At 44.7% G+C, this 23906-nt stretch overlaps 1 protein-coding gene across 1 annotated transcript in view; it reads left to right on the forward strand.

Moving 5' to 3' along the window:
• Positions 1 to 23906, forward strand: part of PTPRC (protein tyrosine phosphatase receptor type C) — a 132093-nt gene that overhangs the window by 42550 nt on the left and 65637 nt on the right. The window contains exons 2-5 of the mRNA XM_052654011.1: positions 14800 to 14826; positions 18204 to 18383; positions 22314 to 22538; positions 23317 to 23388. Coding sequence (XP_052509971.1) covers positions 14800 to 14826; positions 18204 to 18383; positions 22314 to 22538; positions 23317 to 23388 — 504 coding nt within the window. The remainder of the gene's footprint in view (positions 1 to 14799; positions 14827 to 18203; positions 18384 to 22313; positions 22539 to 23316; positions 23389 to 23906) is intronic.

Here is a 23906-nt window from a genome sequence, read left to right on the forward strand (position 1 = left end):
GACATTGAAAGCAGCTGCCTGTGACTTGGAAAGCTTATTCTGCCTCTGAGTCTTTACGGATCCCTCCTCTTCACCAAACTACGGACAGATGGGGCTTATCCATCCAGTATTAAGATAAGAAGGCAAATCTTACTCTCGGGACCTAAATCCATGGGTGGAAGGCAGAGCCTCTGAGCCCCCCTCCCACTTAGCCTGGACCATTATCTGCATGGTGGTCCAGTCCACGGTAATTGGAGGATGCCACGTAGCACCCCATGGGACATATATTAAAGAAATAATGGTCTTGAAGACCCAGTGGCTTTGGTGTTATCTGGAGGAGCAGCGAGGGAGGTAGGTTATCCTGACCTCGTCCTGGCTGAGCAGAGTGTCAGGAGGCCACCTTAAGGGAAGACTATCCGTCTAAGCTCCCCGATGTCATACTAGCAGTAGCTGTTGTTTAGTTGCTAAGTTGTGTCTGACTCTTTGCGACCCCACAGACTGTAGCCCGTCAGGCTCCTCTGTCCATGGGATTTCCCAGGCAAGAGTACTGGAGTGAGTAGCCATTCCCTTCTCCAGGGTATTTTCCCAACCCAGAGATCAGACTCGTGTCTCCTACATGGGCAGGTAGATTCTTTACCGCTGAAGCACTGGGGGAGTCCATCATACCAGCAGGGCAAGAGCTTAATCAGCATTAACTAGTGCCCTCACCTTCATCATCATCATTGTCGCTGTCATTTCTACATTGAGAGGGATGCTCTAAGCCATTTCAAATATTTTCCCATTTTTCTAATTCTATTTTATATTCTCCATTTTCAAAAGATGTGGCTACATGTTCTAAGATTCACGGTGGGTCCATTGTTCTGATTTATTATAACTCTCAGAGCAGTTTTCAAGAATCCACAAGTTGAGGATATTGTATAACGTGACCCTTCACTTCTAAAAACATAGCTATGTTCTGTTTCATAGTCTTTCAATCATTGTCTCAAAATCAATCAGCAGAAAATATAGAGATTAAAGGTAGCTTTAAATGAACTTCTTTAACACACAGCAAATATTAATTTTCTAATTACAAATATAATATATTCACAATAACAATGTAGACACAGAAGTATGCAAATAGATGGACAATAAGGTAAGCAGTTAAAATATTTATTAGTTAATATAATGATGCATACACTTCTAGGTTCTCTTCCCCATGCATATACCAAAGTGACTCAATTTAATTTACCAAAAACTTTAATCATACCGTATACTGCAAAACCACTCTACCAGAATTCCCACTCCGTTTTTGGAGACTCTGCAGTGCCCCCAGTAGTTTGCATAATTCTTTAAAATTATCTATTAACAGTTATATAGCATGTGAATTTCATTTAACTATTTCTGTAATCTGAAGGCCTGATTTCGGTTATAACAAATTTTTTCCAGTCATCCTTGGAAAACTTTTAACATTTCTCGATTCCACTCACTGTAAGATTGTAGTAACTGTAGTTTTTTGATGTGTAATTCATTTTTGTGAGAAAGTGAAAATGAGTGAAAGCCACTCAGTCGTGTCTGACTCATTGCTACCCCATGGACTAAACAGCCCATGGAATTCTCTAGGCCTGAATACTGGAGTGGGTAGCCTTTCCCTTCTCCAGGGGATCTTCCCAACCCAGGAACTGAACCAGGGTCTCCTGAACTACAGGCAGATTCTTTACCAACTGAGCGAGCAGGGACAAAATCTAAATTTTAAAGAAAATGTAATTTTGTTGAGATAGGTGAGAGACTATGAAACAAGAACTTATAATACAAAAACCAAAAACAACCCAGTGCTTTCTCACTGAATGTGCTCCAATTTACCTTTATTTCATTCGCATCTAACTTTCATTCTTTAAAAAAAATACCATTGATAATATTTCATTACAGTAAGAATTCACTGAATTGTGGCCTCAGCTTCCCCCTCACTAGGGTCTATTGGAATAGATTCTCATAAGGAGAAAAAGGATGTGAAAAAATTAAATCTATGAGCTTCTCATGAGATTTCCATCAGAATTATCTCAGCCCAAGTACACTTTTTTGTTCTATGACATGAAATGATGTACTAGGCCAGAAACCAGATTTCTTTTATTATAAGTCAGGCATCAAAATGATTTTTCTATCTCTGTAAATTAGGTATAAGTTATGCAAATATGTTAATGAACTGATAATTCAAACCCATGTGGCTTGTCTTTGTTGGATCATTTTATCACTTATAAAAGGAAAGAAGACCTCTATATCCATTTTATTTTATTACACACACCCACACACACACACATGCACACATTTTGGGTAACACCTTATAGCTGGCAGGATTCTAGTTCCCTGGCCAGGGCTTGAACCCATGCCTTATGAAGGGGTGCACAGAGTCTCAGCCACTAGAGCACCAGAGGATCTCTCAGGCTTCCCGACCCTGAATGCCCCCTTTATTTGACCAGTGGCTCTGTTCCTGGATCTGAAATGGGTGGGCCAATTTCTGTTGTCACTGCTGCCTTCACTTTAAAGGATGACCAAAGCCTGTGAAAAGCACCGTTCCAGAGCTCTGCCTGCCCACAGTCCACGCCTGCCTCAGGATTGAGGGCCAAACTCGAGGGTATGCATGCTCTGTGAGATGAAAATGGCGCCTTAATGTGAGCAGTAAGTCAAGACGCAGCTGCAGTGAGAAATAGACGCATGATGAGGCGTTTTATTTTGGCCACTGCACACCCGCTCTTCAGTGTTGTGATGCTGTTGTGTTTTTTAATAACAAGATTCAGCCAAACCAGTTTCAGCTCAATACACAGAGTCGACGTGCTGTCTGGGCCCCCAGGCTGGCACTGGATACTTGAGGACTCAGGTCTAATGAAGCCATATCTGGAGGTTTTAAAAGAGTGACAACCTTAGCATGGCTTGCATGAAAGCCTCTGGTATGCTTTCGACTTGGGCAATGCCTCGGCCAGTCGGTAAGGAGGACAGTGAACTGGACGTGAGGCTGAAAAGAAGGCAGGCCTGTCTCCATCCAGCAAACTGCTATTACTATCTTTTGGTGTGCATACAACTTATTTACAGTGTTGCTATATTAACTCTACAAAGAACAGAGACACACAGACAGAAGCTTGAGCTGTATAGTACTCCCATAGTTCTTTAGGACCACTTAGTATTTCAGTATTGCGTTAGCCTCTGATATCCTATAAACGTAAGTTAGAGGCAAGAAGAAAAGTCTTTCATGGGCTATCACTATTATACAACTTAAGATCTGTGTCAGTAGGTGAGGGGTTCAGGGTAGTGTTCTGGGTGATGGCCAGAAGGCTGGGTCCCAGAGAGTGGCGCTGGTGTCTGAGCACCTCTGGGAAGGGAGGCCTGGGGCTCAGCACCCATGGGCCCCAGCCATTTCCACTGCTTGCCCGAGACAGAAATCACAGCTGATGGGTCATTAGGAAACCACATGTTTTTGAGGGCTGGTATCTTTATTTTCACTCATAAGCCCTTCTTTGATAACATTTCTTCAAAGCTCTCCAGGGGATGTTGTTATTCAGTTGCTAAGTCACGTCCGATTCTTTGCAGCCCCATGGAGTACAGCCCGCCAAGCTCCTCTGTCCTCCACTATCTCCTGGAGTTTGTGCAGACTCATGTACATTGAGTCGGCGATGCCATCCAACCATCTCACCCTTTGCCACTTTCTCCTTTTGCCTTCAACCTTTCCCAGCATCAGGATCTTTTCCAATGAGCTGGCTCTTTGCTTCAGGTGGCCAAAGTATTGGAGCTTCAGCAATAGTCCTTCATCCAAGGGATGAGGAGAATGCAAAAGAAATATAGAAGACACACTCCTGGATATGAAAAGCACATCCATGCTAAGGGCACATGACATATTCTGGGTGGAGCTCAGAGTCTTTCCTTTCTTTCCCAGCACAAGTTGCATTAATTGCACAACAGGTCTGCAAAAATTGAGAATTCAAGATAGTAGGCACATGTAGATTCTTACTCAACTCATAATGAAAAATAAAATGAGATTTGGAGTGCCAATTTAATGAATAGATGACTCAGCCCTGAGAGCCTCTTAAAATGGTAGCTTTAACTACCCCTGGATTCCTGACTCTTTTTTGAAAATTAGGACTACTGAGAGTCACCAAGTGAAAAAAGCAGAGTGATGGATGGGTGTCATTGGAATGAACGTTGATTCAACACCACTTGTGTGCCTGCTGTGCATTTTGTGAACCCTCCACAAGTATTACTCCATCTAATCGTTTGTACCTACATGTACATGAGGTGTGGTGATTCTGTCTCCACACACAAGGAGAACAAAGCTCACAAATATTATTCAGTCTGCTCGAGGTCCTAAGTGGCTGGCTAGGATTCAACACCAGGTCGTTGTGAATGCGATGCAGAGCTCGGTTTGCTGTGGGTATGGGTTTGCATTTTGGTCTTCAGTGCAGGACGTAAATAGAGATGTGCAGGAAAATGTGGAAGCACACGAACATGTCAAGAGGAACCACAGTGCTGTCTTATGAAATGAGCAATTACACATCCCATATCTTACAATGAGTTTCAGAATTATATTGCTCAATGTTGTGTTACCATGTACGAACTGCATGAAGGCTAAAACCCAAGATATTTATTATTTACCTTCCATAAATAGTCACTGTGTAACACACAAGGCCTGACGATTCACCAGCAACTTTAAGGAACACAGATAGAGTTAACAAGTCAGATTCCCAAAGGTGATAATCATGGTGTTCATGAGAAAAACAGTGGTCGTTATCCATGTAAGTCCCTAAGTGAGAAAGGGCTCAGTGATTACTTAGGGGCTGAGTGCACTCATTAAGTGCTTCACATTGTCTTACCTAACAGACATAGAGCCCTAGTAGATATTACAGATTAACTGGAGAACTGATGTTCAGAGAGGATATGCCACTTTTCCAAGGTCAGACAGCTGGAGAGTGGAGATGGAGGGATTCAAGCCATCCTGTGCTGTTTCAAACAGCTATGACCTTAACTGGCACATTCCATGGAAAGAGATAACTAAATAGATAAGTTTACTCATGATATATATGCCCGTGAGTGCCATATATCATTATTATTCTAAACACTGGAAGACCTTGGTGACCTGAGGGGACCAGGAAAGTTGTCATGAGGTTGGATTTTGAATCAAGTCTTGGATGGCCACGACTCAGGGTCATTAAAAGAAGGAAAGATACTCCAGGTTAGGATAAAAGAAAACTGAAAGGGGAGTGGGGAAGTATGCTGAAACCCTATTTGGTTGCAATAAATTGCACTTAAACTGAATTTGAAGTTAAATAAGTAATTTCATTTCAGCATACCGATAATGTCATTGGAAAGGCAATTTGGAGATAGATTGGGAAGGGCTTTCAATAATAACAGTAAAGATTCTGGAATCTTCTACTAAGTTATTTTGACAAGAATCAAGCATATCAGTACATTGTAAAAGTGGACTCCTCGTGGCTGTATCTAAAATGCATGGGGAAGTGGGGGGCTGGTTCACAGTTTAGGCCCGAGTGTAAAGGTTGGTGAAATAGGACGAGGTCAGACTAGGGGAAAGGCTGGGGAAAGAAGCTCGGAGCCCAGGTATTAGATATTCATGGAGGCTGAGCCAAAGCTCAAGAGTAATGTGAAATGGATGCTCTGAATCCTGCAGTGCCAGGGGGTGGCCTTCTGTGGTTGATAAAAAATGCCGGCTCTTTGCTGTCTGGCAGAGGTGGGACTGAGTTTTTGCACTGTTAACTTACTCACTCTGTGTGTTCATTTAATCCAATTTATTCAAACTATCAGCATCCTCGTTTTCTCAGTTTTGAAGCAAGAGTTCTAACACCCCCACAGAGATATTCCAAAGAAAGTAGGTATTCCAAAAACGCTCCTTTTTACGTGAGAGAGAGGAAAATTTCCTGAGACACAAAGGCCCAAGAAACTGACCCAATATGAATCTTCCTGAAAACATTCAATAAAAATGATCTCATGACCTTTTCCAGGATTGATAATTTATGGGTGTTCATATGCTGTTTTAATATTTTATATATCATTAACTATCTTCAGCTAAGACCTAAGGCAGTTGGAAAGATTGAAGGTGGAAAGAGAAGGGGGCAGCAGAGGATGAGATGGTTGGTTGGCATCATGGACTCAGTGGACATGAGCTTGAGCGAGCTCCGGGAGATAGTGAAAGACAGGAAAGCCTGGCGTGCTGTAGTCCACGGGGTCTCAAAGAGTTGGACACGACTTAGCAGCTGAACAACAACATCAGGGCAGTTGGTAGAAACACTCGGCATGGAAAATGGTTCCTAACCGGGGCTGAAGCCGGTTGGTAACGTGGCTGAGGGACCAGAACTCACCTATACATTTCTGGGTTCTCAGGCGTGACCTTTCAGGAGGCTTCAAGTGTGATATTAAGGAAGTTGCTGAACATATTTAGCTCAGAACATTTGCTTGCAAAGGGTGTGATGTGTTGCGTCGTAGCGGGAGAGTAACATTCGTAGGTGATGATAAAGAACTCTGCACTGGGTGAAATATTTTCACCTCTGCTCTCTTTGGTCATTTCATAACCTTAAGGTTAAAGGAGTGTGAATTCTATTTACAAATAAGCACATCTGTCTTACTTTTTTCTTTGGAACCTGTTTTCTCTAAGCGGCATTATGTAACTAATGAATCCAATTTCACTGCGGGCCCAAGAGAGGGTGACTTTTTACTTTATTGAAGAGGAGCTTGGATTTAACTTATTTTTTTTTTCTCATTAAAATATGATCGGCAAACGCCTTTCCAAACGGAGTGCTTCCAAGGGGTACAAACCACCCTCCTAATTCTCAACCTTCTCCTTGAAACACCTTTTCATTGAAACAAAAACAGAGAGCTCTGAAACTCAGGGCTGCAGCACGAGCTCATTGTCTTATCAGCCGGCTTCGCCATCAACTAGAGAAGTTGTGGTTTAACCCCGGGCTGGGGCCGCTGCCCACGCTGCCATGGCAACGCGCTGCACCATTTGCAAAGGCTTGCGCGCTTAACCGCACGGCTACACCTCTTCCTTTCCTATAAAGACTCAGAATCAGAAAAACAGAAGTACCCTGGAGGAGGAGAAACCACAAGAGCAGAAAAGCCACCAAGGCTGCTCTTCGCTGTGCAAACAGCCTTCTGATGAGAAGAGCGTGTTGAGAACCTCTTCTGTTTGAAAGGGGAGCTTTTCCCATTAGGCCAGGTTCCTTTAATGATTTTGAAAGTCAATCAAGTGTTTCTGTTCGGAGTTTTCAGCAAGGGGAAATGAGAAGTTAGTAGCGCGTGTTATCAGACTCTGCTTTTATTTCCCTTCCCTTCTGGGCAGCCTGGTCAGACCTAGGGATCCTGTTTGCCAGAGGGGAGACAGGTTGGTTAGGCAGACTCGCTGCAACCTAGCGTCCTTCTCCTCTTTATTTATTATTGTCTAGTGTTTAGTTCACTAGAAGATAGTATTGGGCTGGCCAAAAAGTTCATTTGGGTTTTTCCATAACCTCTTGGCCAACCCACTATAATTTAGATTTCACTCTTGGTTCCTTTTTAAAAAAAGTCTGTGGGTGCTAAGTCATGGACCTTGACCCAGACCTGGATCAGTGCCCAGCCCTGCAGCCAGCTGTCAACCCCTGGCCCCAGGAAGCCCACCCACCACCCTCTCTCTCCCATATCCCACCTCTTTTAGGAGATGTAGGTTTGATCACAGACTTTTTTGCTTGTTTGTTTAGTTTTAAAGCATGCACATAATAAGAGTAAACCATTTTCAGGAATGTTTTATTTTCCCTTCCTTGAAGCTTTGTGTACAAATACTGAAGAATAAGGGGATTCCCTGGTGGTTCAGTGGTAAAGAATCTGCCTTCAAAGCAGGAGACATGGGCTCGATCTCTGGATCAGGAAGATCCCCTGGAGAAGGAAATGGCAACCCACTCTACTCTTCTTGCCTGGGAAATCCCACAAACAGAGGGGCCTGGTGGGCTACAGTCCACAGGGTCACAAAGAGTCAGGCAGTACTGAGTACACACACACACACTGAAGGATAAGGTGTCAGCTTGGTTCTATTTATTTATTTTTATTTTAAAGATTGGATTTTTTTATGTGGACCATTTTTAAAGCCTTTAATGAATTATATAATATGGCTTCTGTTTTATGTTTTGGTTGACTGTGAGGCATGTGACAGGCATGTAAATCCCTGACCGGGGATGGAACCCGCAAGCCCTGGAAGGTGAGGTCGTAACCGCTGGACCACCAGGGATGTCCCTCAGCTTGGCTTTAGTTTTGTTAGCTCACCACAGTTCTGTTCACACCCTTCCTTGCCTTCCATGCGCCCCCATCACTTTTTTTTGTTTGTTTCTAAGTAAGAAGCTACCTCTTTCACAGCCATCATTCAGCTTTTAAAAAATAAATTTCAATGTATGACTTACTCTGAATCCCGCTTTGATGGTTCACACATGGCATTTTACTCATCGTGGGTCTCTCTAGAGTAACTACTGGATTGAGCATTAAATATGTTTCCCTTATGGCAGTGTGTAGTTGAAAAAGCCTGGGACATTTTAGAATCATGCTGCTGCTGCTGCTAAGTTGCTTCAGTTGTGTCCGACTCTGCGACCCCATAGATGGCAGCCCACCAGGCTCCCCTGTCCCTGGGATTCTCCAGGCAAGAATACCGGAGTGGGTTGCCATTTCCTTCTCCAATGCATGAAAGTGAAAAGTGAAAGTGAAGTCGCTCAGTCGTGTCTGACTCTTAGCGACCCCATGGACTGCAGCCCACCACGCTCCTCCATCCATGGGATTTTCTAGGCAAGAGTACTGGAGTGGGGTGCCATTGCCTTCTCCGTTTAGAACCATATCTACATTTAAAACCAAACTCCTGCTAGGAGTTCTTTAGCCTTGCATGTGTTTATTTATTGAGACCTCCTCTGTTAAAAGAGGACAGTGCCACCTCCTCTCTGGGGTTTCTGATGAGATGGGACTGGGAGGTCTGTAGTAAGACCAGGCCACGGCCCTCCACCTGTTAGTTAGCAGCCTCCAGCTCTCCAGAAGAAAACACAAACACGGAGCTACTTGACCGTCTTTAACAGGTATTTCCTGTTGTCCTGCTGTTTGTTTTTCCTGAAGATCTTGGCCAGTATCTCTTGACCTCCTTTCTTGTTCTTGAAATGTTGCTTTTTAGTGCTCCTCCTTCTGTTCGTGGATAGAATATTGTCTCATTTCTGAGAAGAATTACAGTTTCCAGTGGTCTGTCTGCTCCTTGCACCCTCTTGTCTCTCCCGGGTCTTTCTTCTGCTTATTCTGGTCTCTGTCCTTCCTAAAGATTTCAGTCCATGCTTCTGGGAAGCCCATTGCATCTAAGAATGAGGCTTCCCAAAAGGGATGTGAAGATCTGTGCTAACTGATGGAGCTTATAAATCATGTTGTTCAGTTGCTAAGTCGTGTCTTATTCTTTCGTGACTCCGTGGACTGTAGTCCGCCAGACTCCTCTGTCTAAGGGATTTCCCAGGTAAGAATACTGGAGTGGGTTGCCGTTTCCTTCTCCATGGGGTCTTCCTGACCCAGGGATTGAACCCACGTCTCCTACATTGGCAGGTGGATTCTTCACCACTGAATCACCAATAAATCTCCAAGTCTTTCTACATGGCATGAAATCAAAAAGGCATTAAAATTCACTGAGCCTTAGTTTCCTTATCTGTCAAAAGAGCTCCATGTCAATAGATATTAAAATCCTATGTTCCTTTACCAGTTGGAATATCTAAAATGATTTTCTGGTGGTAAGAAGCAACTATTTTATTCATGGGACTTTAGACACTTAAAAAATGTAAGCTATGTTTTAATACAAATTCTGCATAAAAAATAGGAGAACTAGTATCAGACAGTCTTCTTCACGTCTGCCACTTGCTCAGCGCAACTGGACAATTTGCTAATCTCCTTTCAGTGTCAATTTCATTCCCTGTAAAATAGGAAAAATAACTGCTGACTCATTGACTTGCTGGGATGCTTAAGGGCAAAACCATGAGAAGAGGCTTGCAGAGTCTCCAATACACAGCTTTTGGCAAACTGTTGCTCTAATTATTATATTCACTGAAGGAGGGAAGGAGAGACTACCCCCTACAATTTTCCGAAGTCTAGCCAATGTTTTGTCACTTGCATGAAGACTCATGCCATAGACGCGGAGTAACTGGATATATTTGTTGGATTTGCTGTTTGTTGCTCATACATTTAAAGAGTAAGTTAAGGTAGAATCCTTTTATATTTATTATTCTGTTTTGTTATTATCATGCCTTAGTAAGCAAGGAAAACCATACATATCTGTCTTACTTGACCTGTATTTTTTGGGGGGCGTTCTTGATTTGCTTTTCCATTTTTGTATTTTGCTTTTGTGTTTACAGAGGTCAGATGTGCATTTTTACCTTCAAAACATGCAACCACTCATTGGAGGCTAGATCCTGAAAATCAGCATTTATTTCATTTCTTCTGCTCACCCCTCTGTCCTTGTACCTTTCTTAGATTTGCCAAACGAGACAGATTTGGATCCCTTTGGAAATGGTGTTCCATCCCTTCTGAGGGAGTAGGGGGTTGGGGCAGTGGTGGTTATAGGCATAGTTGGTATTTAAAGCTCAAGTATGTCTTTTGAAATGTCATTTTCACTCAGTTGATTCCTAGTTTTTGCTGAAATCTCTGGTGGGGGACTTAGGGGTGTGACTTCAAGGTAACTTTGATTTGCAATCAGTTAAACATTTTGAGTTGTAAAAGAAGCATATTGGGAAAGGTAAATTCAGTAACAAGACATGTGTTAGAATAACACGGCTTTGAAGATCAAGTGGCCTGTTATCTCCATTTTCATCTGTTTAATGTACCTAGTCAGTTCCGTGGGTGATTCACAGCAGCGGGATGGGAATGCTAGGAAAGGATTTGCAGATTTTTGGTGCTCTTGTGCCACCTACTGGAATACTTCTAAATAGTCCTTTGTCTAATCGGTGAAAACTAGTTCTTACCATATATATATATATTTTTTAAAGGGTAAGAAATGTTATTCCCAGAAGAGAAAAAGTCAGATTATAACACACAGAAACACTTGATATCTAATGGTGCTCTATTTTATTATATTTATTGGATATGATGTATGTGTGTGGAACCCAAGAGACCATTCAATGCGAAAAAAAAAAAGGAAAAATCTTGATACCTTCTCTTGACTGTCACATCCTAAGCATGTACTTTCGTAATTCCTACGGCTATTTCACACATTTTTCTTCACCTGTTTTCCAGACCTTCTCCGTATTGTTCATGTAAGTTTGACACCTATTGTAATGCTATTTGTATTAGCATAACCTCCTAATATTAAATAGCTTTCTAGGGAGATCAATGGTGAAGCCTTCTTCTGCCAGTGCAGGAGATGCAGGGTTGACCCCTGGGTCGGGAAGATCCCCTGGGGGAGGAAATGGCAACTCTCTCCAGTATTATTGCCTGGAGAATCCCAGGGACAGTGGAGCCTGGCGGGCTACAGTCCATGAGGCCACAAAGAGTTGGACACAACTGAATGACTGGGCACATATATACAGTATTAAATCGGTACCTGTCATACATAAGTTATTAAGTGCTTTAGGCAGATATCTTATTTGCTTTTCCAGGTCTGTTTGATTCCACTAACAGTAGGTGGTTGCTTTCTAATCACACACGAATTTGGGTATAAAGAGAGCTGCCTGCCTATATCACACAACACAGGTAACCGCGCCACCTTCGTTGGCCGATCAGATCCCTCAGTGACCAAACGCATTGACCAGATGGCTAAATGGTGACGTAGTTAAATATCTCACACAACCCTTCTCATCAGGTCTTCTTGTTTAGTGAAAAGGATTCAGCAGAGTCCCTTCGGCCTGTGATTTTGCTAATGTTCTGATGCACGAAGTGCAACAGACACTTGAAATCACTGCTTATGTAATTTTGGAAGAATTGCCAGTTAGGATGGGGCGTCAACAAACTGTACAGACATTTGGTAGTTCAGTCTCCTCTCAATATTGACGCAATTCCAACCTTCCGCTACTTTATCATGGTTTTGTTTGTTGTGGTTTTTGTTTGTTTGTTTGTGTCTGGCTTCATCTCTGGGCTTCCGGGATCTTAGTTCCCCCCGGCCAGGGATTGAGCCCTCAGCAGTGAAAGCATGGAGTGCTGACCACTGGACCACCAGGCAATTTCTATCCTCTCTTTATCTCTCCTGGGGAGATAACCTCCACACAAGTGTCTGTTGTGTTCATTTGTGGGACAGTCATCAGGGGACTTCTGAGCGTGGATGTGTCCTTAGAGGCGCTTCCTGGAGGCTCCGTGGTAAAGAATCCACCTGCAATGCAGGAGACCTGGGTTTGATCCCTGGGTCCGGAAGATCCCCTGGAGGAGGGCACGGCAACCCACTCCGGTGCTCTTGCCTGCAGTATCCTATGGACAGAGGAGCCTGGGGGATTCCAGTCCATGGGGTCGCGAATAATCAGACACAACTGAGCGACTAACACACTTTCCATACACACATGTCCTTTCCCTATGACTTAGATTTTTGACTAGTCTACTTCATGCAGACTGTCTTTATATGTGTTCCCGCCTTGCAAATTATAGCTAAATTCTAAAAACTAATTGAAATATTTTAATTGTAGTCTAGTGGGTATGGCTTATGGAAATGAAAGTGTCTTTTCCAGTTACATTGCTGTAGTGCCTGAATATTTTCTTAAATATTTATGTGTAATGAACATTATATATATGAAAGTGGAAAAGTGTTAGTTTTCAGTTGTGTTGGACTCTTTGAGACTCCACGGACTATAGCCTGCCAGGCTCCTCTGTCCATGGGATTCTGCAGGCCAAGAAGAATGCTGGAGTGGGTTGCCATTTCCTCCTCCAGGGATCTTCCCAACCCAGGGATCGAACCTGGGTCTCCTGCATTGCAGGCAGATTCTTTACCATCTGAGTCACCAGGGAAGCTCATATTACATAAATAATGTATAGTATATATGTGTGTGTCTATCTGTCTATAAAATCAGTTCATTTTAGTCGCTCAGTCATGTCCGACTCTTCGCAACCCCATGGACTGCAGCATACCAGGCTTCCCTGTCCATCACCACCTCCCGGAGCTTCTTTAAACTCATGTCCATTGAGTTGGTGATGCCATCCAACCATCTCATCCTCTGTCGTCCCCTTCTCCTCCTGCCTTCAATCTTTCCCAGAGTCAAGGTCTTTTCCAGTGAGTCAGTTCTTCGTATCAGGTGGCCAAAGTATTGGAGCTTCAGCATCCGTCCTTCCAAGGAATATTCAGGACTGATTTCCTTTAGGGTGGACTGGTTTGATCTCCTAATACAAGAATATGTTTTATTTTGAAGAGCATACCAGGGAATGTAATTGAAGGACCCTCCTCGCTGATACACACACCTCTGATGGTGTTTTTGAGGGGAGAGGGTTTTTTTTTTTCAGATCTGTTTGTCCTCAGAAAATAAAATCTCGAGGCAGGAAGTAGTTTAAATACCAGCCCACGCGTTATGCTACCCTCTCACAAGGTCAGCTGCCTGTCTTTTGGGGGAGAACCGACAGGATCTTTTTATTCAATACTTGTTTACTGAGAGGGCGGATGGATCCACGCCTTGCGATGGGCTGGAATCCAGCTCTCATCACCCCAGTACAGTAGCTGACCGTAATCCCTGAGCTCACAGGCTAAGTGTACCGAGAAACGCTCTCCAACACCTCCTCCACCCGCCAGCCACCAACGCTGGGAGTCTGCGTTAGGTGATCCTCATATTCTTCTCTCGGAGAAGGCGATGGAGCCCCACTCCAGTGCTCCTGCCTGGAAAATCCCAGGGACGGAGGAGCCTGGTGGGCTGCAGTCCATGGGATCGCTAAGAGTCGGACACGACTGGGCGACTTCACTTTCACTTTCATGCACTGGAGAAGGAAATGGCAACCCACTCCAGTGTTCTTGCCTGGAGAATCTCAGGGACCGGGGAGCCTGGTGGGCCGCCCTCTGTGGGGTCGCACAGAGTCGGACACGACTGAAGCGACTTGGCAGCAGCATATTCTTTTCTATGTCGTATTTCCTCTCGTCTGTCATCACACTGGATGGCTTTTCTCTTTCTTTTTTCTTTCTTATCTTTTTTGTGTATATCTCACATTGGACTAAGTTCATTGAGGGTAGAGAATTTCTTTATCTTGATCATATTTAATCCTAGAATGTGGCATAATGTACAGAACATAGTAAGCAATCAATACTTATCATCTCAATAAAGGAATTCGTTTTCGAAAAACTTTCCAGAAGTCCTTTAAGATTTTTTTTGCAGACTTGAAATTAATTCCAATAGGTCTTCTTTAGCCTATTATTTTTATTTTACCCAAGAATTCAAAAACTAATATTAATAGGGTACTTTTTACATACTTTGGCTTTATAAACACGATGTTAAGAGAATAGCTATGGTTTCACCGAGAAAAAGGTACTGAAAATTGTGACTGTGTGAATGTGAATCAACATGCTGCTGCTGCTAAGTCACTTCAGTCGTGTCCGACTCTGTGCGACCCCAGAGACAGCAGCCCACCAGGCTCCCCCGTCCCTGGGATTCTCCAGGCAAGAACACTGGAGTGGGTTGCCATTTCCTTCTCCAATGCGTGAAAGTGAAAAGTGAAAGTGAAGCCGCTCAGTCGTGTCCAACTCTTAGCAACCCCATGGACTGCAGCCCACCAGGCTCCTCCATCCATGGGATTTTCCAGGCAAGAGTACTGGAGTGGGGTGCCAAGAGATGCTGTGTATGTATATATATATATTTACATATGTATGTGTGAAATTTGAAAATTTCTAAGAGATGTTTCTTTTCCTTTTTTCAGGAAACTCTACCCGTCCTTCCACTCAAGGTATTTACATTTTACTTATTTTACTTTTTGTTGCTAACTTTGTATATTTAATGTTGATAAAATTTTCTGTGCTATTCTAGTGAAATTGTTTTATACAGACAAGCCTTATAATCATGAATGGCTCTTGACATTCTCTTGTTCTTAATATTCCTACTTGAAAGTTATAAAGTTTGATAACTACCTGAACATATTATTTGTAGATGAATTATTGTGTATAAATTATAGCTTTTCTTACACCTGACAGTAAACCATATGGCAAGTTTTCAATCTCTTTTTAAATTTTATTGCTATAAAGAAACCAATTTATTTTGGTCAGATTGCAGAGCTTCATAGTTAGGAAACTGTATGATAAATTAGAATTTTAAACATAATTATATATATATCTGTATAAATTCCTACAACAGAAAAGTTTTGACAGTATCGAGATATTTTAAATAATCATTTCCAAGTTGTATTGTCACACCCAAACTGTTTTAACAAGTGTCCTAATCCTGAGGTAAATTAAATTTAAGCAATGAAGATGCTGACAGTTAGTTCATATATTTCACATGTCAAAGGAGAGAGAAAAATTAGGTTACATCCGATTAAAAATAAATTACACTGGTTAAATGTTATTGAAAATATGTTATAGGTACCGTATAACATTAATCATTAAGAAGATAGGTAATGTCCCTAAGATAACCCTGGTTTAACAGTTATAGAGCACAGCTCTAATGAGGCACATTTGAAATCGCCTCAGAATTGTTTGTTATTTTTTAAAAAAGAATTTTAATTTGGAGGATAATCACTTTACGATATTGTGATGATTTTTGCCATCCATCAACACGAATGGGCCACAGGTATATATGCGTCCGCTCCCTAAAGAAACTTTAGCCCATGGCAGAGAGGTCTTATAAATATATGAAAGTCACTGAAGCATAGCAGATTGTGATCAATCAGTTTATTCCCACCTGCTGACATACCCACCTTTTACAGAAGAGTAAGTTCGTCTCGACCACAGAAACTGGTTACTTTTGCCGGAGGGCATGGGAACGGGGTGGAAAGGAGAGGGAACATTTAAAACAGTAGGTGACCCTCACCTTATTGGGAGAGTTTCCACGCTCTCTGCACGGACCCATCACAGCAAGCCTCCAAACGGTGAAACCGGGTAAGTGAAAATAGTGGCCCCGGATGCAAGCCAGAATATTCTCTCCCAAGTACGAGAATACGATCAGTGGGAACCAGTCCCTTTTTCCTGAAAGCAGAAGGGCTCACTGGAACCTTGCTGACACAAACGTTAGTTTAGCCTAAAAACAAGACCCTGGTCAAGTCCGTAGTGATGGCTGTGGATTAACGTTACTGGGCAGAATCTTCAGCTCCTCCCCCGCTTCTTTCTTCTCCCCGCCCCTGCCCTCCTCCAGTCTCTCCCGGCCCCACGCCCCTGCTGTCAGTCGACACTTGGCAACGAGAGACCCTAAGGTTTAGGTTTAGCCCTTGACGCTGAAGACAGGAAGGTGCCACTTGCTTATTACTCAGCTGGATGTGTTGGCGTGTCATTGTGGATGAAAGTTTGTTAATTAAACTCCTTATTTGTGACGTCCTGCTGCTGCTGCTGCTGCTAAGTCGCTACCGTCGTGTCCGACTCTGGGCGACCCCGTAGACGGCAGCCCACCAGGCTCCCCCGTCCCTGGGATTCTCCAGGCAAGAACACTGGGGTGGGGTGCCATTTCCTTCTCCAATGCATGAAAGTGAAAAGTGAAAGTGAAGTCACCCAGTCGTGTCCGACTCCTAGCGACCCCATGGACTGCAGCCCACCAGGCTCCTCCGTCCTAGGTTATGACATTTTAGGGATTGGGGCCTTTCTTTGGCAAAGACCACATGGAGCAACTGCCCTGCCTCTAATTACAGACTAGTTCTGTGATCTTTCCGGCGCTCTGGCCTCGGGGCAATTCCATGTGACTCAGGCAGATTTCATAGCTATTTGGTGAAAAATGGATTTCACGTCACCTTCAACACTGATGACTGAAGCTGCGAATTCCTTCCGTCGTTTGCTGTTTCTGTTTCCTTAATCCTTTGCTCCGATCTTCCATTTCTGTTCTTCGTTCTGTTGAACTGAATGAATCAAAATGCTTCTGTGATAGAACTCAACTTTTCATGAATTAGATATTGCATAACATGAAATTTGCTATTCATAGAAGTAAACGCAGGTTAAACAGAAAATTCAGAAAAAAATGGATCTCTATAATCCCATTAGTCAGAGATCACCGTGTTGTTTTATTTATTTATTTATTTTAAACAGCGGGTGTACTTCCCCCTTCCTCTGAGATGAGGAAGCCTGCTCACCGAGGAAGAGTGCACACGTGCTGCAGCCTCAGGCACATGGCTCCTGCTCGCCCTGCCTGCAGCCTCTTCCACTGCGCACTCATCTCGGCGGTGCACTGTTCTACTCCACCGCCCCCTCGCCACATTTTTTTTTTTCTGAAGTGAACTGAAACTGGGGGAAATGTTACCTCAGCATCTCAGACTGATGTTTCATTTGTTATCATGAAAAAATATTTTTTTGGAGACTTAGGTCATTTGTATATTTGTGAACTTTGTTTTCCAGTCTTTTACTCACTCTTTGTTTGAATTTCTTTTTTCCATTTTATTAATTTTTTAAAAAACTTTTTGTTTTGTATTGGCATATAACTGGTTAAAAATACTGTGATAGTTTTCAGGTAGACAGGAAAGGGACTCAGCCATATATATACATGTATCCATCCCCCCCCCCCCCCCCCCCCCCAAATTCCTCCCATCCAGGCTGCCACATGGCACTGTGGTTTGTTTGGATCTGATTAATTAAAAAAATCAGCGTGTGCATTTAGAACATTTGTCTTTCATTTTTTATCTCCTGGTACCCTAGCCCTCCTAATGAACCTCTTCAACTTTATTTTTCTTTATCCTTTTCCTTGATCAGTCTTCTATAGTTTCTTTTAATCATCTTCATGTTTTGTGTTTCATCCTTCTGAACCTGAGTGCTTCAGACAGAATCCACCAGTGAAGTAAGAGGCGGGGAGAGGATTACTGCTTTTGATTCCATTTCCCTATTTTCACCTTTAGCCCCTGTTTTGTAGCTTGTGTTACACATGTCTACATATTCTGTCTATACCTCTGCACGCATCTTTATTTGTATATATGCGTGTGCACATATGTATACACATACACACCCCATATACACATATATACCACGGCTCCTGGCAGTATGGTGTGTGTATATATTTACGTATATGCGTGTGTGTTGATGTACACACAGTAATGGGCGGGGGAGTTGGCAGGCTCAGACGGTGTGATTTGGGGTATGACTCACGTGTCTGTTTTCTCCTTCCTGCATCTCCTGTGAACATGATGGAACACAACAGAAGAGCTCTCTGCTTCGACTCCAGGTGGCCCCTTACCTGCTCCCACCACTGCATTCTCACCCGCAGACACCTCTGAACGAGGAAAAGACTCCTCAGAGACCTCACCTCCTGCGAGTCCACACAGTCTCACCACAACAGCACCCCTGACCTCTTGGAAAAGTGATAGTACTGCTGTGACAGGTTGGCAGAGATTAACTGACACAGGATTAGGAAAACTTGTCTCTCTTGCTCTCTTTTTAAAGTTATCAGAACAGTTTGCCTTTAAATTCTGTGTTCGGTGTCTGTGTATGTGATTTCGCTGAAGTGTGTAAAGTGTAGAACCTCTAGGTTTTAGTGGAATGTTGGCGGACTCAAGTCACGCAGCCTGTTGTTGGGGAGAAGGGGAGAGAGGGAAGCCCCCTAGGTAATATGAGTGTGTGCATGGATGTGGGGAGTGGGTTCTGAGTGTCCTCTGGCTCACGTACCGCCTCATTTTCCTGGATCCTTCTCACCTAGACTTTCTGTAGCCCTCCAAGAGTCAGAATGTCCCCTTTCAGGTTGTCAGTCTTACCCTTCCTGGCTTTTACCCCAAAGTAGAGCTTTTCTTGGTTCAATCCCAGGTTCTCAATATCAGAAAATCACTGGAGACAGACCTTTGATTTTTTTTTTTTTTTTTAATCACGCTGAAGGGTAATAATACAGCTTTGTTCTTGGATTTCTTCCAGGGATTCTTGTTCTTTTTTTTTTTTTTTTTAATTATTTAATTAGGGTCGTGAGTCCCAAGAGTAGAATTTAAGATAGCAGGGCTATGTTGGTAGCAAAGTGGCAGAGTGCATGGGAGGTGTTTCTGCCGGGGAGGTCTCTGAGGTTCCTAGAATCCAGGGACACCAGTGAGCTGCTGGTTCTCTGCTTAATGCCCACTTTGCAAGTGTATCTGCCACATAAACTGACCATCCTGAGGACTGTTCCTGCTTTTTGCCTTAGTAGTGTGCTGGGCGCCATTTTCTGAGGCAAACTGTTTAATAGGCCTGCTCTGATTAAAGAAAAGAAGAAATTTATTTGTTCAGTTAGGTCATCAATCTTAGCTTGGGTAGCGCCGTCACAGACCTGGGGTCCACGGCACACATAGGGTTTTGAGTACCATCCCAGTGAAGTTTATTGGTTGTGGTAAGCAGTTATATCAATTGCAGTAATTTATATTTAATCTTTATCCCACTTTCCCCTGCAACCACAGGGCAGGCATGGTGGCTGGGACCTACCTAAACATGGCAAGCATTCAAATTCCATTTAACAAAAGGAATGTGAGGATGAGGGAGCTGATGTCTAGTTCATGCTAAACTTTTTTAATGACTGAGTGACAACACAGTGCACAAAGTTCTCTCTTTCAGAGACCCCTGCTTTATCTCACACACACAACATTACTACTTTTCATTTCCACAACTTCCCCCCAAAGCCATTAAAGCCAGAGATTTACGTATGAAACAAAGCTCCATAAAAAAAGGTTTAAAAGGAAATGGATTGGACATAAGGATGAATTCTTTACAAATACTAACTTGCTCTGGCACAGTAACACTGATGGTGAAATTGGCATGGAAATCTTCATATGCTTTCAAACAAAACACATTTTCTTTTCTGAAAAATAATCTTGGCAATAATCAAATTATTATTTTAAAGTATTAAAACCGTTCCTTTGGGATAAAAATTATGACAGGCAATCCACGAGCTTTAAATAGCCACCCCATTTCACTGACTCCAGCTGCTGTGGAAACTTTTCCAGGCAAGAATACTGGAATGGTTGCCATTTCCTTCTCCAGGGGATCTTCCTGACCCAGGGATTGAACCTGTGTATCTTGCATCTCCTGCCTTGGGAGGATTCTCCACCACTGAGCCACCTATTTTTGTTCAGTTGCTAAGCTGTGTTTGACTCTTTGTGACCCCATGGAGCCACCTGGCAAGCCCTAAAAAGATCTGGAGATTTAGCAAATCCATAGATTCAAGAACTGTGGCTGGAAGGACTTTTTCCGAGACGCTTCCCATCCATGAATGAGGGCAGGGGTGATTGTCACACAGACTTGTCTGCTTTGTCCCATCAGGGACTTCTGTCCCGGTGGCTACGTCCACTAGTGAAAAATCGATTAGGATCAATTAACCTCATTAAAATTGTGCTTGCCACTCCTATGCCGTCTCTGAGATCACTCCTCCAGGAAGAGCAGGTTCCCTTGAAGAGGGAAGGTCACGGATGTCTGGACCGGGAAGAGTGAGGGCTCTCAGGACGCCCTGAGGACTAGGGACCCTCGGGAGGGACAGAGAGAATGAGCTGGTGAGTGGAGGAGGAGAAAAAGGTGCGCAGAAGCCTCAAGTCAAGCCCGACTGATTTCAGAAGGGCCAGTCGTGTGCCTGCCGGTTTTTTGAAGGCTTAAAACAAACAAACCAACCAAGTTTCCACTCTTCTCCTGGTTCTGTGGGAAGCTGCTTCTGAGGATCTGGAACTGAAGAACGGATGTTTACGTTCTCCATTCTGGAACAGCTTTAGTTAAATTTGGGGGTTAAGGGGCTTCTGGAGCCTGAGCTGAGAACTCAGACCCAGAATCTGGGAAAGATGCGCATTCAGTTCTGGCAGGCATGGATGTGCGTGATGGGAGGGAGCCTGCGTGCTCACGTCAGAGCCATCGAGGGACGTGCACGTGCATGTCACACACTGACACACCCAGCATCTAACTGCAGAAGCGCAGCCAACCTCATACCTTTGAGCCAGTGACCCCAGTGGTCAGTGCAGAGAAGCTGCTACACAAGTTCAACCAGGAGCTAGCCCGTATTTTGTTTCTGCCAGGACAACGAAGCGTCTAGTTAGCACTGAGTGAATACTCGTTGCTCCCCTGTGCTGTGATTCTGGGTGAAGTGTGTGTGCATGTGAGTAAGTGTGTCTGGGGGTGGGGGATGTGTGACGCGCGGTGGGTGCTTTGAACCTTGACAATGAGGCGTCTGGGTGAAGTATGTGTGCGTGTGAGTGAGTGTGTCTGGGGTGGGGGATGTGTGACACGCGGTGGGTGCTCTGAACCTTGACAATGAGGCGTCTTAAGTAAGTTCGCAGTGGGCTTTCATCGGCGGCCATCCTTGATTCCACATCCACGAGCTATACTCATGAGCTCGTCTGTGATTGGAAACCCAGTGGGCGGCTGTCAGTGTAGCATGACGTTCTTGGGCTCGAAATCAGTCCCCTTTCCCCTGGCAAGGGCAGCCGCCATCCTGAAGGGAACATCGTGACCCTCAGCTGGAAGAAAAAAGTCAGTTCCGCAAAGGTGCAGGCGAGACCCCTCGCAGCTCTGTTTTCAGAAAGTCAGGAGGGAGCACCCGCACCGCGGGCTTCCTCCGCCCCGAGGCTCCGGGCAGGGCTGGGGGGCAGGTCCTGCGTGGGGACCTCACCGCAGCCTTCCACCTTCAGAGCTCACTTCCACCTCTGCGGCCTCTGCCCCGCCAGCAGCACCCACTCTGTGCATTTTCAGCGTCACCCACGGTACCCCCTACCCCCGCCAGGAAGCGAGGCCTCCCTGGGTGGGCGGGCAGACCCAGACTTTCTCTCCAGGTCCCAGATGCCTCGTTTACTCCTGCTGCTGAGTCTTTGCTGCTGCACGCGGGCTTTGTCCAGCTGTGGAGAGCCCAGGGCTCCTTTCTAGATGGGGACTTCTCCTTGCGGTGGCTTCTCTTGTTGCAGAGCCAAAGCTCTAGCGCGCGGGGGCTTCCGTAGTTGCAACTCTGGGCGCTAGAGTGCAGGCTCCGCAGTTGCGGTGCATGGGCTTGGTTGCTCCTTGGCATGTGGGGTGTTCGTAGAGCAGGGATGGAACCCAGTGTCCCCTGCAGTGGAAGGAGGATTCGTTACCCCTGAGCCACCAGGCTAGCTCCCCCCATCCCACCCCCTGTGATTTTACAATGTGAGTTGAGACGCGCTTGAAGTCATGCCTCCCGCGTGCCGCGCTGGTTTTCATCCGGGTTTGCAGACGGGTAGGTTGTGATGCTGCAGGACTGCTTGAGTGTTTGCTGCCTGGCCTTAGCTTGATCAGTAGGCGATGCCTCCACGGGCCGCGTGGCCCTGCACTTGCCCGTCGGGAATGCTGATGGCCTTTGTGATTGCAGGTGCCCCAGGAGAAGGGACCACGGCCACCTTGCCTGCAGACCCTGCTGCCCCATCAGCCACCTCCCGCAGCCCTGCACTCAGCAGCACTGCTGCCACACCTCCACTCACCTCCAACCCGACCACCCAGGATAATGCCTCACTTCCACTCACCTCCAACTCGACCACCCAAGATAAAGCCTCACCTCCACTCACCTCCAACCCGACCACCCAGGATAACACCTCAGGTTTGACTGTGATGCCTTAGGCATGTTAGATGCTGGATCATGAAATGGAAACTTGAGACCTTTAGGCAGCTGTTTTATTTCACACCCAACAGTGCTCAGTGGGTTTCCTGTTTTACAAATTTTCACACATTGGTACTAAATTAGGCAACAAAACCTTACCAGTAAGCTTCCTCTGGGCATGTTTTATTTTGTTATTTATTTTCTAAAAGTTCATGGCAAAGAAGAAAGGTAACAAGCTTTCAGTCCCATAGCCCTGAGATCAAATCCAGCCTCTTCAACTTTCTGGTTGACTTCAGGAAAGTTGCTCCTACTTTCTCTGTGTCTGTTTTTCACTTCTTGTAAAAAGGGGTGTACTAATACTCATTTCATAGGATTGATGTGAGGGTGGGATATGTAAAAAGCCTGGTATGAGATGAATAATACAAAAAGGTAACTGGGATCCTCGTTAGTGTAACAATTAGAATAAGGAGAGTTGTAACAGAATGAGAAGCAATTGGAGGGAGACTGCACACGTCAGAATTACACCAAGGAAGGGTTTCTTCTCAGCATATACAGTATCTGGTTCCAATGGTATGAACTCTTAGTCATCTTAAAGGGCCATGCGTAGATAAATCTTTGGCTCACTTTCTTATTTTAGCAACAAGCCAGCGTCCATTCAAATGAGGAGGAAGCCTCTAGCAAAGATTCCTTTAAGAAATGATCTTTGCTGAGGCGTTTTCCCCTCGCCCTTCGATGGGACAAGCTCATTAACTGTGAGCCCCTGTTCACTTCCTTGCAGATGAGCAGACCACGACCCCTGCGCTGACCCCTGCATCCAACGTCAGTTCTGCAGCTGCTCCCTCGACCACAGGTGACGACCTGGCCCCAGTCGTGCAGTCACCCCACCACCATGCCCTTGGGACAGGCTCCCTGAAGGCACTGCGTTGGCCCCATCTACCCCAGGCTCCTTCTTCAGGATGTTCACTTGAGTGTCCTAATCCTGGTACCATGGAAGGGCAGTTGGTCCAAAGCACTGATCCGTGTCTGCAGTGCCAGAGCCGCTGAGATCTGGGCCGGTGTCACTGTGATAACCTATTGCATCCCGGTCGTAGCATTCCCCTCGGGTGTGGACTTGAGGAAAATGCGTAGAGATGACCAGCTAGCTATACCAGGACTTTTAAGAGTGGATTTCGGTCTTGGTATGAAACAGAACAGTTCTCTCAGTGGGAGGCTCCGTATCAAGAAGTCAATGGCAGGGGAGCCTCAGCATTCTGGGGCTGGGGGTATGGAGACAGAGATGAGGAGGCCTCCACGTGGGAGTGAACGCCCAGGAGTTGGCCGAGTCTGCGATGGGTCAGCCAATCACAGCCTGCCAGGGCGCTGTTCCCA

This window comes from Budorcas taxicolor, chromosome 16, assembly GCF_023091745.1.
Source record: "Budorcas taxicolor isolate Tak-1 chromosome 16, Takin1.1, whole genome shotgun sequence".
Taxonomy (NCBI): Eukaryota; Metazoa; Chordata; class Mammalia; order Artiodactyla; family Bovidae; genus Budorcas; species Budorcas taxicolor.